Source organism: Myxine glutinosa, chromosome 14, assembly GCF_964187855.1.
Source record: "Myxine glutinosa chromosome 14, kmMyxGlut1.1, whole genome shotgun sequence".
NCBI lineage: Eukaryota > Metazoa > Chordata > Myxini > Myxiniformes > Myxinidae > Myxine > Myxine glutinosa.
Genome location: NC_136274.1, coordinates 23499604 through 23513420, shown reverse-complemented (window position 1 = coordinate 23513420; position 13817 = coordinate 23499604). Strand labels below are relative to the sequence as shown.

Here is a 13817-nt window from a genome sequence, read left to right as displayed (position 1 = left end):
CAATCATCCTTGGCTTTCAATTCTGCATCTTTTGGTACCAGAATCAACTCTGGGGGTCAAACACAGCTTGAGAAATCGTCAATTTAGGCATTTTTTGAGTCATCTGTAACTGTTGCTATGGTAACGGGCTGTCTGACCGTAAAACGTCAATATTTTTGAATTTTTTTTTCATGATTTTGTTCCTGATACTCACTCACAACTTTTAGGTAAATTACATTGAATTAGGAAAATCACCTCCGATTTGGCCCAGCCTAATATTGTGGAATCATGACCCACTCTTCCCCTGTTCACCTTCAATTCCTTTTATGCCTCTCAATTCTTGCTCCTCCCCCCTAAATCCTTTAACTCTTCCCTTTTGATCTTTCCCCGAACACCTTCCTTTTAATTTCAACAGAAGCCCCATCTGATTGGGTCTCTAATTGATAAGGTGGCGCTGATCACCGGTGCTAGCTCGGGCATTGGGGCCTGCACTGCAGAGCTCATGACACAGCTGGGTGCTAAGCTGGCATTGACTGGACGGAATGCCACAGCCCTGGAAAATGTTGCCAGGCGGTGCCAACAAGTGGCTGATAAAAAGGTGAGGTTGTGCAATGTGCAATTGTTTTGCATGGTCATTGGCCATGATTCAAGTGGTTTGTATTATCCAACAGGAGAGCTGTTGATCCATTTTTTATTTGATCAACATACACCTCACGACTTGGTTTGTTTTTCTCACGTTCTTTTTGGAAGATTGGGAATGTTATTATCCATTCAAATGAAACTGAGAAGCTGTTGTCCTTTTTCTCTTCCTTTTCAATCTTGTCATAGCCCCTTGTAGTAGTTGCAGACCTATGCCAAGAGGGTGAGCTGGAGAAACTAATGGAGCAAGTCCTCAAACACTACGGAAAGCTGGATGTGCTTGTGAATAACGCAGGCATTCTAGAAGTCGGTTCTATCCAAGAAACTTCACTCGAGCAATTGGATCGTGTCATGAACATCAATGTACGGTAAGTGGCACGACCTACTGTACCCACCTCTTCATGTTCGTGCTCTTCTTCTTTTTCTTGATCATCAGACAGTTTTAAAATATTTTAAGTGTTAATGCATAGATGTCGACGTTTTCCTTCCTTTTGTGTTTTTATTTTTCTCCCAGTTTTATGGATGACGAATTTTGATTATTACCTGCTTGCTTTAATACAGGTCAGCATACCAGCTGACACACCTTGCTGTCCCGCATCTCATCACCACCCAGGGGTGCATTGTTAACGTGTCTAGCGTCAATGGACAGCGATCGGTATGAAAACCAGCCTGCTTGGTTCACCTCGACATTGCATGCCCATCTCACTCTTTCCTTAATTAGGTTTACTCTCCATGAAATGGAGAGTAACCTATTATTACTGCTAGAGTTTTTTAGGTTTACTCTCCATGAAATGGAGAGTAACCTATTATTACTGCTAGAGTTTTTCTTATTATTATTCTTCCGCCCTATTTTGCACCTCCGAAAACTTCATAATTAATGTTCTCAGCAACCGCTGGTCGGATTGACAGGAAATTTTCATCAAATGATCGTCTCGGCTCCTAGAATTTTTTAATGCTAATTATGACGTCATAGGTCACGTGGTATGGGCGCCATCTTGTAAAACAAATTCAACTTTTCCCCTCTGTATCTCCGAAACGCCTCAATGGAAAAATTTGAGGAATGGCTCATTCTAAAGAACTCTTCAACGGGAACAAAAGCCATGTGTATCGAGTATATAAAAAATGCTAACGTTAAGAGGTTAGAATTCGTCAAACAAAAATTTTTCTCCCCCGAAAATGGGATTTTTTTCCCAGATGCTTCGTTAAAAAAAACTCAGAATGCAAAAATTTTCGAAGTCATACGTCACATGGTTCGGCCGCCATCTTGTTTTCTGTGAAAAAAACACAAAAAACCATTTTTCTCCGCAACGGCTGAACGGATCGAGCCCAAACTTGGCATGCATATTCGCATACCCATGACGAACAAAAAAGTCAACGAGCACGACATCATCTGACACATGGTTTCAGAGTTATGACGTTTTAAAGCTCAAACTAGAAATGGAATCACCTCCATAATTTGTGGAGATATCGAGTGGAAACTTTACACAAATGTTCCTCATGGGGGTATGTTTCAACGTTACTTGAGACGTTTTGATAAGTCACATGGTTTGGCCGCAATAAATAATGGAAGTTAAATTTTAAAAAGCTTGTAACTCTTCAACCACTGCATGGATCGACTTGAGTTTTTAATGCAATGTAGCTCTCATCAAGCGGAACAAGTGTGCAAACTTTCAAGATGATTGGATGTACGGTCTCGAAGCTATGTCTTTATTGTTGAAAGAAGAAGAAACACACCAATTGTCTTTCCAGAACGTGATCACGATAACGCGATCTCCGGCGGTCATTTGAACCTCAAAAAAAATTATAATTGCAGATTTGTCAATAGATGAGGCATATTAACAAACGAATGAAACAGATTTGCTCAAATTCTGACTATTTTTAACTCGATCGTATTTCACTCAAAGTTGTGAGCGACTGAAGAAGAAGATTCCCTTCCAGGACGTGATCATTATCACACGATCTCCCGCGGTCATTTCAACCTCAAATGAAATTCAAATTGCAGATTTATCAATAGGGGAGACATATTAACAAAGGAATGAAACAGATTTGCTCAAATTCTGATTTTTTTTTAATCGATCGCATTTCACATAAAGTTTGAGGTACGAAAGAAGAAGAAGAATCGTTTAGCTTCTCAGATAAAATAAATAATTCTGTCTGCAATTTCAGCTTAATTTTCTTTTTAAAATGGCTTTTTCTGCAATCAGTGCATGGATTGACATGTGTGGATGTGTGTGTGGGTGTGGGGGGGGGGAGGAGGGATGTGTGTGTGTGGGGGGGGGTTGGTGTGTGCGTGTGTATGTGTGTTAGGGGTGGGGGGGGGGGGGGTGGGGGTATGTGTGTTTGTGTGGGTGTGGTGGGGGGGAGGGTGTATGTGTGTGTGTGTGTGTGTGGATGTGTGTGTGTGTGGGCGTGTGTGTTGGGGGGGGGGGGGGTGGATATGTGTGTATGTGGGGGGGGGGGGTGTATGTGTGGAGGGGTGTGCGTGTGGGGGGGAGGGGGAATATGTGTGTGTGGGTGTGTGTGTGTGTGGGGGGGGGGGGTGTTGGGGTGTGCATATGGTGGGGGGGGGGGGTGTGTGTGTGTGTATGTGTATGTGTCGAGGTGGGGGGTGTGTGTGTGTGGAGGGGTGTGCATGTGGGGGGAGGGGTGTGGGGGTGTTTGTGTGTGTGCATGTGTGTTTGGGTTGGGGGGGGTGGGGGGATGTGTGCGTGTGTTTGTGTTAGGGGTGGGGGGATTTGTGTGTGTGTGTGTTGGGGGTGGGGGGATGTATGCATGTGTTTGTGTGTGTTAGGGTGGTGTGTGTGTGTGTGTGTGTGTGTGTGTGTGTGTGTGTGTGTGTGTGTGTGTGTGTGTGTGTGTGTGTGTGTGTGTGTGTGTGTGTGTGTGTGTGTGTGTGTGTGTTGGGGGTTGGGGTGGGGGGATGTGTGCATGTGTTTGTGTGTGTGTATGTGGGTGGGGGGTAGGGGAATGTGTGTGTGTGGGGATGTGTGTGTGTGTGTGGGGGGGGGGGGGGGGGAGGGGGTTGTGCGTCGGGGGATGTGTGTGGGGGATGTGGCTTGGGGGGTGGGGGTTGGGGGGAGGGGGATGTGCATTTGTCTGGATATGTGTGTGCGTGTGGGGGGAGGGGTGTGTGTGTGTGTGTGTGTGTGTGTGTGTGTGTGTGTGTGTGTGTGTGTGTGTGTGTGTGTGTGGATATGTGTGTGTGTTGGGGGTGGGGTGTGTGTGTGTGTGTAGGGGGGGGGGGATTGGGGTGTGCGTATGGGGGGGGGCATGTGTATGTGTCGAGGTGGGGCGGGGTGTGTGTACGTGTGGAGGGGTGTGCATGTGGGGGGAGGGGTGTGGGGGTGTTTGTGTGTGTGCATGTGTGTTAGGGTTGGGGGGGGTGGGGGGATGTGTGCGTGTTTGTGTTAGGGGTGTGTGTGTGTGTGTGTGTGTGTGTGTGTGTGTGTGTGTGTGTTGGGGGTGGGGGGGATGTATGCGTGTGTTTGTGTGTGTGTTGGGGGTTGGGGGGATGTGTGCATGTGTTTGTGATGTGGGTGGGGGGTAGGGGGAATGTCTGTGTGTGTGGGGATGTGTGTGTGTGTGGGGGGGGGGGGTTGTGTGGTGGGGGATGTGTCTTGGGGGGTGGGGGGAGGGGAATGTGCATTTGTCTGGATGTGTGTGTGTGTGTGTGTGTGTGTGTGTGTGTGTGTGTGTGTGTGTGTGTGTGTGTGTGTGTGTGTGTGTGTGTGTGTGTGTGTGTGTGTGTGTTGGGGGTGGGGGGATGTGTGCGTGTGTTTGTGTGTGTGTTAGGGGTGGGGGGATATGTGTGTGTGTGTGTGTGTGTGGGGGGGGTGGGGGATGTGTGCATGTTTGTGTGTGTATGTGGGTGAGGGGTAGGGGGGAAAATGTGTGTGTGTGTGTGTGTGTGTATGTGTGTGTAGGGGGGAGGGATGTGTGTGTGTGGGAGGGGGTAGGGGGGATGTGTGTGTGTGGGAGGGGGTAGGGGGGATGTGTGTGTGTGTGTGTCGGGGTTGTATCCAAGGGGGTTGTGTCAAAGCATGTCCAATGAAAGTGGGGTTGTATGAAAAGTGGGGTTGTATGAAAAGTGGGGTTGTATCAAAAGTGGGGTTATATCAAAAGTGGGGTTGTATCAAAAGTGGGTGCGAGTAAACCGGTCATCACTGCCAGAAGTTTTCAAGTGGCAGTTCTAGTTTCCTTTTATTTTTTCTATTTTTCATCTCGCATAAGTATATTGTGGCCAATTGAGAATTATTGATCGCTATACATTTTGAACAAATCTTCATCCTTTCCATTTTTTGGGTTTATGATGCAGAATGTGCTTTAGGGAAATGCCTGAGTCTTTCTCTGCAATCCCAGTCCAGGTAATGCTTCATTTGAGATGCAGAATGGCATCATTTTTCCTAAACGTTTTCCTCCTCCGTCAGTGATTGGCCAGTCTCACTCGTGACGTCATCAACAGACTCGCGTCTTCTCCAAATCGCATTCACCCACCTCCCTATGGTTTCAAACCAAGAGGAATGGTTCCCCAATGCCTCTTTTGTTAGGTGATGAACGTGTGTAAGTCTTTCTCAGTAGAACAACAACAAAAAAAGAACTGCCTATCGAGGCCATTTTTCCCCGCAGGGCGGGGGTTGGCCTTTTTTTGGGCACCATGGTCCCCTTTTTGAAGCAATATTTTACGGTCGGATGCCCTTCCTGCCGCCAACCCTATTAGTCACCTCTTGCGACACGCAGGGAATTACCAGTGAGCTGGTACTCAATTTGCCGACCTCGGAAGGATGACAGGTTGAGTCAACCCCCCTGGTGTTAATTCAGTGATCGCCCGGGATTTGAACCCAGGATCCTTGGATCCCAAGCCGGCACCCGAACCGCTAAGCCAACACCAGGCGTTTCTTTCTTTCTCAGCAGAACATGGAATTTTATTATTGTACATACTGTGTGCCAGAATGTGGAAAACTCACTTGCAATGTGCCTCGGGCCAATGTTCAGCTGTAATTGGCAGCAGGAGCTGCACCATGCTGACACCCAGCGAGCAAGGAAGGTTGTTATTACTTTTCGGCACAATGTTTGAAAATATGGACATTTTGACGCAGCAAGGCCAGACACAAAACTTTTGAAATGGTCCTCAGCCACGAAGGGTTCAGTGCAGCACGAGTCGTGCATGAAGCTGAGATGACTAGGTTTGGGTGTATCACAAGCAAGCACAACACACGACTGAGAGAGATTAGAACGGAAGTGTTGCATGAAGTGTTGGTGAGCATTATGCTGAATATGTGAGTTTGATAATAGAGTCGGATCAGTGAATGGTTTCATGTTCGACAGGTAGAAGAAAATCGTGATACGTGATCACTAACGAACAGCCCCTTTTTGACTTACAAAGAGAGACGTTGAGAGGATTGATTGTTATTACTGTTCAACATGTCAGAGTCTGAGAGAGGACGAGCAGAAGCATCAGGAGGTACGAGACATTTCAGAAAATGACCACAAGTGTTCAGTGGGTAGTATTGTGGTGGGCACAACGATCAATAATTCCGCGCACCAGTGGGTGGCGCGAGCGGCCAGGAGTGGAACTGGAATACATGCCCCGCCTTTCGGCCGACCGGCCACACCCGGGGGCAAGGCGTGGCCTCGGGACATATATGCGGGCTCGAAGGTCGAGCCCGCCCAGTGCTGATGTGCGAGCTTGCAATAAAGTACTTTCGTTTGTATCCACGCGTTGTGGCCTACCTCTCTGGCAATCGAGTCGTGTGTGCACAGCACCACACTGGTGACCCCGACTGGTTCAGCCGTTGCTGACCCCCGAACGCGCCATGGCTACCAACGCCAGCAAACTCCCGGAGTTCTGGGAAGCGCAAGCCGACGTCTGGTTTGTCCAAACCGAAGCTCAATTCCAACTCCGGGGCGTCACGGCGGATGAGACCATGTACTACCACGTGGTCACCGCCCTCGGGCCCGGCACTGCCGCCCGCGTCATGTCCATCCTTCGGCGCCCGCCGGGCGACCACAAGTACGCGGCGCTCAAACGTCTCCTCCTCGCCACGTTCGGGCTCACGGAGGTCGAACGCGCCGACCGCCTCCTGGACCTTCCCGCCCTCGGCGACACACGACCGTCCGTTCGGATGGATTTTATGCTGTCCCTTCTTGGAGACCAGCGCCCGGATTTCCTGTTCCGAGCACTTTGCCTCCGCCAGCTACCTGTACAGGGTGCGCCTCGCGCTGGCCGGTTCCAAAATAACGGAACCCCGCGCCCTGGCCGGAGAGGCCGACAAGTTTTTCGCGGCCTGCGACACGCGGTCGGTGTACGGTGCTGCCGTAGTGGATCCCGGTGCGGAGGCTACAGCGCCCCCTGCTCCCTCGTGGCCGCTGCTACGCCCCGCCCACTACCGCCGCTGCCACCACCGCCGCCGGCACGGCCGCCGCGGGGGCCACTGCCGCAAACCTGGTGCTACTATCATGCCAGGTTTGGCCGCAAGACTAGAACGTGCCGCCCGCCGTGTTCTTTTGACGGGTCGGGAAACGACCGGGCCGGTGCTCACTTGCGGCCATGAGCGTCGGCCATTCCAGCAGCCTCCTGTTCATCACGGACACCTCATCCGGTTGTCGTTTTCTTTGCGACACGGGAGCGCAGTTAAGCGTCCTCCCTGCCTCCGCGTCCGACAAGCAAGCTGCGGGCCGGGGCCCCACTTTGCTTGCCGCCAACGGCACACCCATCAGCACATTCGGGTAGCGTTGCCTCTCACTGCGGTTCAGAGGGCAGCGCTTCCAATGGTCGTTCGTCACCGCCAGCGTGCCAATGGCCCTGCTCGGTGCGGACTTCCTTTGTGTGCATGGGCTGTTGGTCGACGTTAAGCGTCGACGTCTCGTCCAGGCCGAGACCTTCAGCTCGCTCGCTTGTTCGCTGAGCGGCTCGTTGAGCAGCTCGCTGAGCGGCTCACCGAGCGGCTTGCCAAGAGGCTTGCTGAAAGGTTCCGTCCCGGCGAGGTTAGTCTGTACGCTTCCGGCAGCGGATTTGTTTACCCGCCTCCTCGCCAGTTTCCCGGCCCTCACGCGGCCCACCTTTTCAGCGGTGGCCGTCAAACACGGGGTGGAGCACCATATCCCCACGGCCGGGCCACCGGTCTACGCCCGGGCATGCCGCCTTGACCCCACGAAGCTCGCCATGGTGAAAGCGGAGTTTGCCACGCTGGAGCGGCTGGGCATCGTACGGCGCTCCAACAGCGCATGGGCTTCTCCTCTGCACATTGTGCCCAAGCCCGGCGGCGGATGGTGGCCGTGCGGTGACTACCGCCGGCTCAATGATGCCACCACCCCCGACCGCTACCCGGTCCCACATATCCAGGACTTTTCCGCCCGGTTGGCAAACACGACCGTTTTCTCCAAGGTGGACCTCATCCGGGGTTACCACCAGGTCCCCGTACAACCGGACGATGTCCCAAAGACGGCCATCATCACCCCTTTCGGCCTCTTTGAGTTCCTGCGGATGCCTTTTGGGTTGAAGAATGCGGCCCAGGCGTTCCAGCGGCTCATGGACAGCGTCTTGCACGACTTACCTTTCATCTACGTCTACCTGGAACGACATCCTAGTCGCGAGCGCGTCCCGGGAGGAGCACCTGCTCCACCTCCGCACGCTCTTCGAACGCCTGGGTCAGCATGGCCTGATCATCAACCCCGCGAAGTGCCGTTTCGGCATCACCGCCATCGACTTCTTGGGGCACCGCATCACCAGGCACGGGGCCGTCCCTTTACCGGCCAAGGTGGAGGCGGTCAGGGGTTTCCCGCGCCCCCGCACGATCAAGGGGCTCCAGGAATTCCTGGGCATGGTAAATTTTTACCACCGCTTCGTGCTTCACGTCACCCAGCTCCTCCGCCCCCTGCACGAGGCCCTCCGGGGCAAGCCGGGCAAAGGTGACATCGCCTGGTCGGAGCCGATGGCCACGGCGTTTGCGGGCGCAAAGCTGGCCCTGGCCAACGCCACCATGCTGGCGCACCCGGCGCCCGATGCACCGATCGCCCTCACCACCGACCCGTCGGACTACGCGGTGGGCGCGGTGCACGAGCAGTGGGTGAGTGGTGTTTGGCAGCCGCTGGCGTTTTTTAACCGGCAGCTTCGCCCGCACGAACGCCGCTACAGCACTTTCGACCGCGAGCTGCTCGGGCTCCACCTGGCGGTCCGACACTTCCGCCATCTGCTCGAGGGCCGCCCGTTCATGGCTTTCGTTGATCACAAGCCCCTCGTGTTCGTGATGGCCAAGGTCGCCGAGCCATGGTCGGCCCGGCAGCAACGTCACCTCTCTGCCGTGTCAGAGTATACGACGGACATCCGTCACGTCGCAGGTAAAGACAACCCGGTGGCGGATTGCCTTTCCCGGTCCGTCGCACACGCGGTCCACCTCGGGATCGACTATGCCTGGATGGCGGAGGACCAGACCGCCGACCCCGACGTCCAGGCCTTGCGGACCGCCGTCACGGGCGTCCGCGTCACTGAGGTGCCGTTCGACGTCGCGGGCACGGCCCTCTTGTGCGACGTCTCCCTCGGCCGGCCTCGCCCCATCGTGCCCGCTGGCTGGCAGCGCCTGGTTTTCGACGCCATCCACGGCCTGTCCCACCCAGGCACGAAGGCCTCCCAGAAGCTCGTCGCGGTGAAGTTCGTCTGGCATGGCCTCAGGAAGAACGTCCGCGACTGGGCCAGGACGTGCCTCGCGTGCCAGCGCGCAAAGGTCCACCGCCACACCCGGGACCCGTTGGCCCCGTTTACGGTGCCCGAGCGTCTGTTCGACCACGTCCACGTCGACTTGGTGGGACCTATGCCCCCCTCGTGGGGGTTCACCCACCTCCTCACCGTGGTGGACCGCACCACCCGGTGGCCGGAGGCCGTGCCATTGGCGGCGACGGCTGCGGCTGACATCGCGCAAGCTTTCATCGCCACGTGGGTTGCCCGGTTTGGTGCCCCCCTCAGACATCTCGTCCGACCGCGGCCCCCAGTTCACCTCGGAGCTCTGGGGAGCGGTGGCGCAAGGGCTCGGCGTCAAACTGCACCGCACCACGGCCTACCACCCCCAGGCCAATGGCCTGTGCGAGCGCTTTCATCGCTCAATGAAGGCCGCACTCCGGGCCAGCCTCCACGACGGCAGCTGGGCTGACAGGCTCCCCTGGGTCCTGCTGGGCCTCAGGACGGCGCCCAAGGACGACCTGCGCGCGTCCTCGGCAGAGCTGGTCTTCGGGCAGCCGCTGCGGGTGCCAGGCGAGTTTATCCACGGCTCATTGGTCCGCGGCGAAACAGCGCTCCACCCTGCAGGAGGCCGCCAGGAGTTTCGCCCCGGTGCCGACGGCACACCACGGTTGCCCGCCCTCCCACGTCGCTCCGGAGCTTTGCAACGGCAGAGTACGTTTTCGTCCGGCACGACGCCCACCGGGCAACGCTGCGGCCCCCGTACGACGGGCCTTTCCACGTGCTGGAGACCGGGGACAAACATTTCACTGTGGACATCGGCGGTGCTCCGGATCGTATCTCCGTGGACCGCCTCAAGCCGGCCCACCTCAATCTTGACCACCCCCCGCAAGCAGCTCTGCCTCCGCGTCGAGGCCACCCCCCGGCGGTCAGACATCAGCCCTGCCGTCCCGCTACCCCCCAGCCCTGCACACATCGCCAGAGGGCGTTTCGGCCGGGTCATCCGGCTTCCCCGCAAGCTCACCCTTCAGGTGCGAGGGAATTCTGGGGGGGTGCGTGTGGCGGGCACAACGATCAATAATTCCGCGCACCAGGCCAGGCGTGGAACTGGCATACTTGCCCCGCCTTTTGGCCGACCGGCCACGCCCGGGGGCAAGGCGTGGCCTGGGGACATATATGCGGGCTCGAAGGTCGAGCCCGCCCAGTGCTGATGTGCGAGCTTGTAATAAAGTACTTTCGTTTGTATCCACGCGTTGTGGCCTACCTCTCTGGCAATCGAGTCGTGTGTGCAGAGCACCACAGTATAAAGGATGCGGAGTGGCAAATATTCAAATGGCAAATTCATTTTTGCAGTTTTTTGATCACGTGCAAATTAAATTATTTTAATCCCTTCAAGCCACAAACTCGTGTGAAAGAATTTTTAAGATTCTAACGTGCAATGCCTTCAACATTAATCTGAATGTATTTGTGTGTTTTAGTTTCCCGGTGTGCTGGCATACTGCATGTCAAAGGCAGCAATTGATCAGTTCACCCGCTGCACCGCTCTGGGTAGGGCATGCACCTTTCTCTCATATCGTGCCGTGTTTCCTTTGCTGCAATGTCACTTCAGCCCGGGGAAATACTTCACCTCGCTAAGTTTGGCTGTTTCACCGAGCCATATCATACCGAGCCAAACCCACAACTGCCATATATCATGGATGAAATCGACAGGACGGTAATTGAGGTTGGCTAACCGCCATGGGAAGCAAGGAAAAGTTGATGTTTCATTTTGCTAAACCTTCATCGGTGCAAAAAGGACCCGGGAGAGAAGCGAGGCTTTGGTTATCGGGTAGGAGCGAGTCAAAGGTGTGAGTAGGTCAGTATATCAACCGTCACCTGTGACTCCGTCTCTTTTGCTCAAACAAAGGGTTAACCCCTGAAACGACAGCTTTACCTTGCTTCCCACGGTGGTTATCATACCTCGATCAACTTCTTGTTGATTTAATGTATTATTCTTCCTGTCTGCCGACGCAGATTGACACCAGCTTTCACCAGCAAAACTAGTTCTTCATTCTGCATATATCTGTGTCTGGCTACCACCCAACATTATGCTGCACATTATGCTATGCCACTGTACGTTACACTGCACTGCATGCTATGCCACCATACATTACGCTGCACCACATGCTATGCCACCATACATTACGCTGCACCACATGCTATGCCACCATACATTACGCTGCACCACATGCTATGCCACCATGCATTACGCTGCACCACATGCTATGCCACCATACATTATGCTGCACCACATGCTATGCCACCATACATTATGCTGCACTGTATGATATGCCACCATACATTATGCTGCACTGTATGATATGCCACCATATATTATGCTGCACCACATGCTATGCCACCATACATTATGCTGCACCACATGCTATGCCACCATACATTACGCTGCACCACATGCTATTCCACCATACATTATGCTGCACCACATGCTATGCCACCATACATTATGCTGCACCGCATGCTATGCCACCACATATTATGCTGCACCACATGCTGTGCCACCATACATTATGCTGCACTGCATGCTATGCCACCATACATTATGCTGCACTGCATGCTATGCCACCATACATTATGCTGCACTGTATGCTATGCCACCATACATTATGCTGCACCACATGCTATGCCACCATACATTACGCTGCACCACATGCTATTCCACCATACATTATGCTGCACCACATGATATGCCACCATACATTATGCTGCACCACATGCTATGCCACCATACATTATGCTGCATTGCATGCTATAAAACCACCGTTTAGAGGCCATTTTTCCCCGCAAAGCGGGGGTTGGCCTTTTCGGGGACCCTGGTAGTTGTTGTTTTTTTGGTCCCCTTTTTGAAGCAATGTTTTACGGCCGGATGCCCTTCCTGACGCCAACCCTTTTTGCCGCCTTCAACGACAAACAGGGAATTACCAGTGAACTGGTACTCAATTAGCCGACCTCGGAAGGATGAAAGGCTGAGTCAACCCCCCTGGCATTAATTCGGCGAGCGACCGAGATTCGAACCCAGGATCCTAGGATCCTAAGCCGGCACCCTAGCCGCAAGCCCAACACCAGGGATCACTCACTCCACTGCATGCTATGCCACCATATATTACGCTGCACCACATGCTATGCCACCATACATTATACTGCACCACATGCTATGCCACCATATATTACGCTGCACCACATGCTATTCCACTGTACATTATACTGCAGCACATGCCATTCCACTGTACATTATACTGCAGCACATGCTATTCCACTGTACATTATGCTGCACCACATGCTATTCCACTGTACATTATACTGCAGCACATGCTATTCCACCATGCATTATGCTGCACCACATGCTATTCCACTGTACATTATCCTGCAGCACGTGCTATTCCACCATGCATTATGCTGCACCACATGCTATTCCACTGTACATTATACTGCAGCACATGCTATTCCACCATGCATTATGCTGCACCACATGCTATGCCACCATACATTATGCTGCACCACATGCTATGCCACCATATATTATGCTGCACTGCATGCTATGCCACCATACATTATGCTGCACTGCATGCTATGCCACCATACATTATGCTGCACTGCATGCTATGCCACCATACATTATTCTGCACCACATGCTATGCCACCATACATTATTCTGCACCACATGCAATGCCACCATACATTATTCTGCACCACGTGCTATGCCACCATACATTATTCTGCACCACATGCTATGCCACCGTACATTACACTGCACCACATTCTATGCCACCACACATTATGCTGTACCACATGCTGTGCCACCATACACTATGCTGCACCATATGTTGTGCCATCATACATTATACTGCCCCACATGCTATTCCACTGTACATTATACTGCAGCACATGCTATTCCATCATGCATTATGCTGCACCACATGCTATTCCACTGTACATTATACTGCACCACATGCTCTTCCATCATGCATTATACTGCACCACATTCTATGCCACCACACATTATGCTGCACAACATGCTATTCCACTGTACATTATACTGCAGCACGTGCTATTCCACTGTACATTATACTGCAGCACATGCTATTCCACTGTACATTATACTGCAGCACATGCGATTCCACCATGCATTATACGGCACCACATGCTATTCCACTGTACATTATGCTGCACAACATGCTATTCCACTGTACATTATACTGCAGCACATGCTATTCCACTGTACATTATACTGCAGCACATGCGATTCCACCATGCATTATGCTGCACCACATGCTATTCCTCTTTACATTATACTGCAGCACATGCTATTCCACTGTACATTATACTGCAGCACATGCTATTCCACCATGCATTATGCTGCACCACATGCTATTCCACTGTACATTATACTGCACCACATGCTCTTCCATCATGCATTATACTGCGCCACATTCTATGCCACCACACATTATGCTGCACAACATGCTATTCC

At 52.7% G+C, this 13817-nt stretch overlaps 1 protein-coding gene across 24 annotated transcripts in view; it reads left to right on the top strand.

Annotated features, from left to right (window-relative positions):
• The window catches only part of LOC137439499 (meso-2,3-butanediol dehydrogenase), a 72661-nt gene that overhangs the window by 22737 nt on the left and 36107 nt on the right, over positions 1-13817 (top strand). For 20 of the 24 annotated variants that reach the window (XM_068135295.2, XM_078768161.1, XM_078768160.1 and 17 more), the window contains 4 exons: positions 395-577; positions 808-986; positions 1180-1273; positions 10768-10837. In XM_068135295.2, coding sequence (XP_067991396.1) covers positions 395-577; positions 808-986; positions 1180-1273; positions 10768-10837 — 526 coding nt within the window. The remainder of the gene's footprint in view (positions 1-394; positions 578-807; positions 987-1179; positions 1274-10767; positions 10838-13817) is intronic. The other 4 variants (XR_013621353.1, XR_013621352.1, XM_078768156.1 and 1 more) reach the window with 1 other exon arrangement.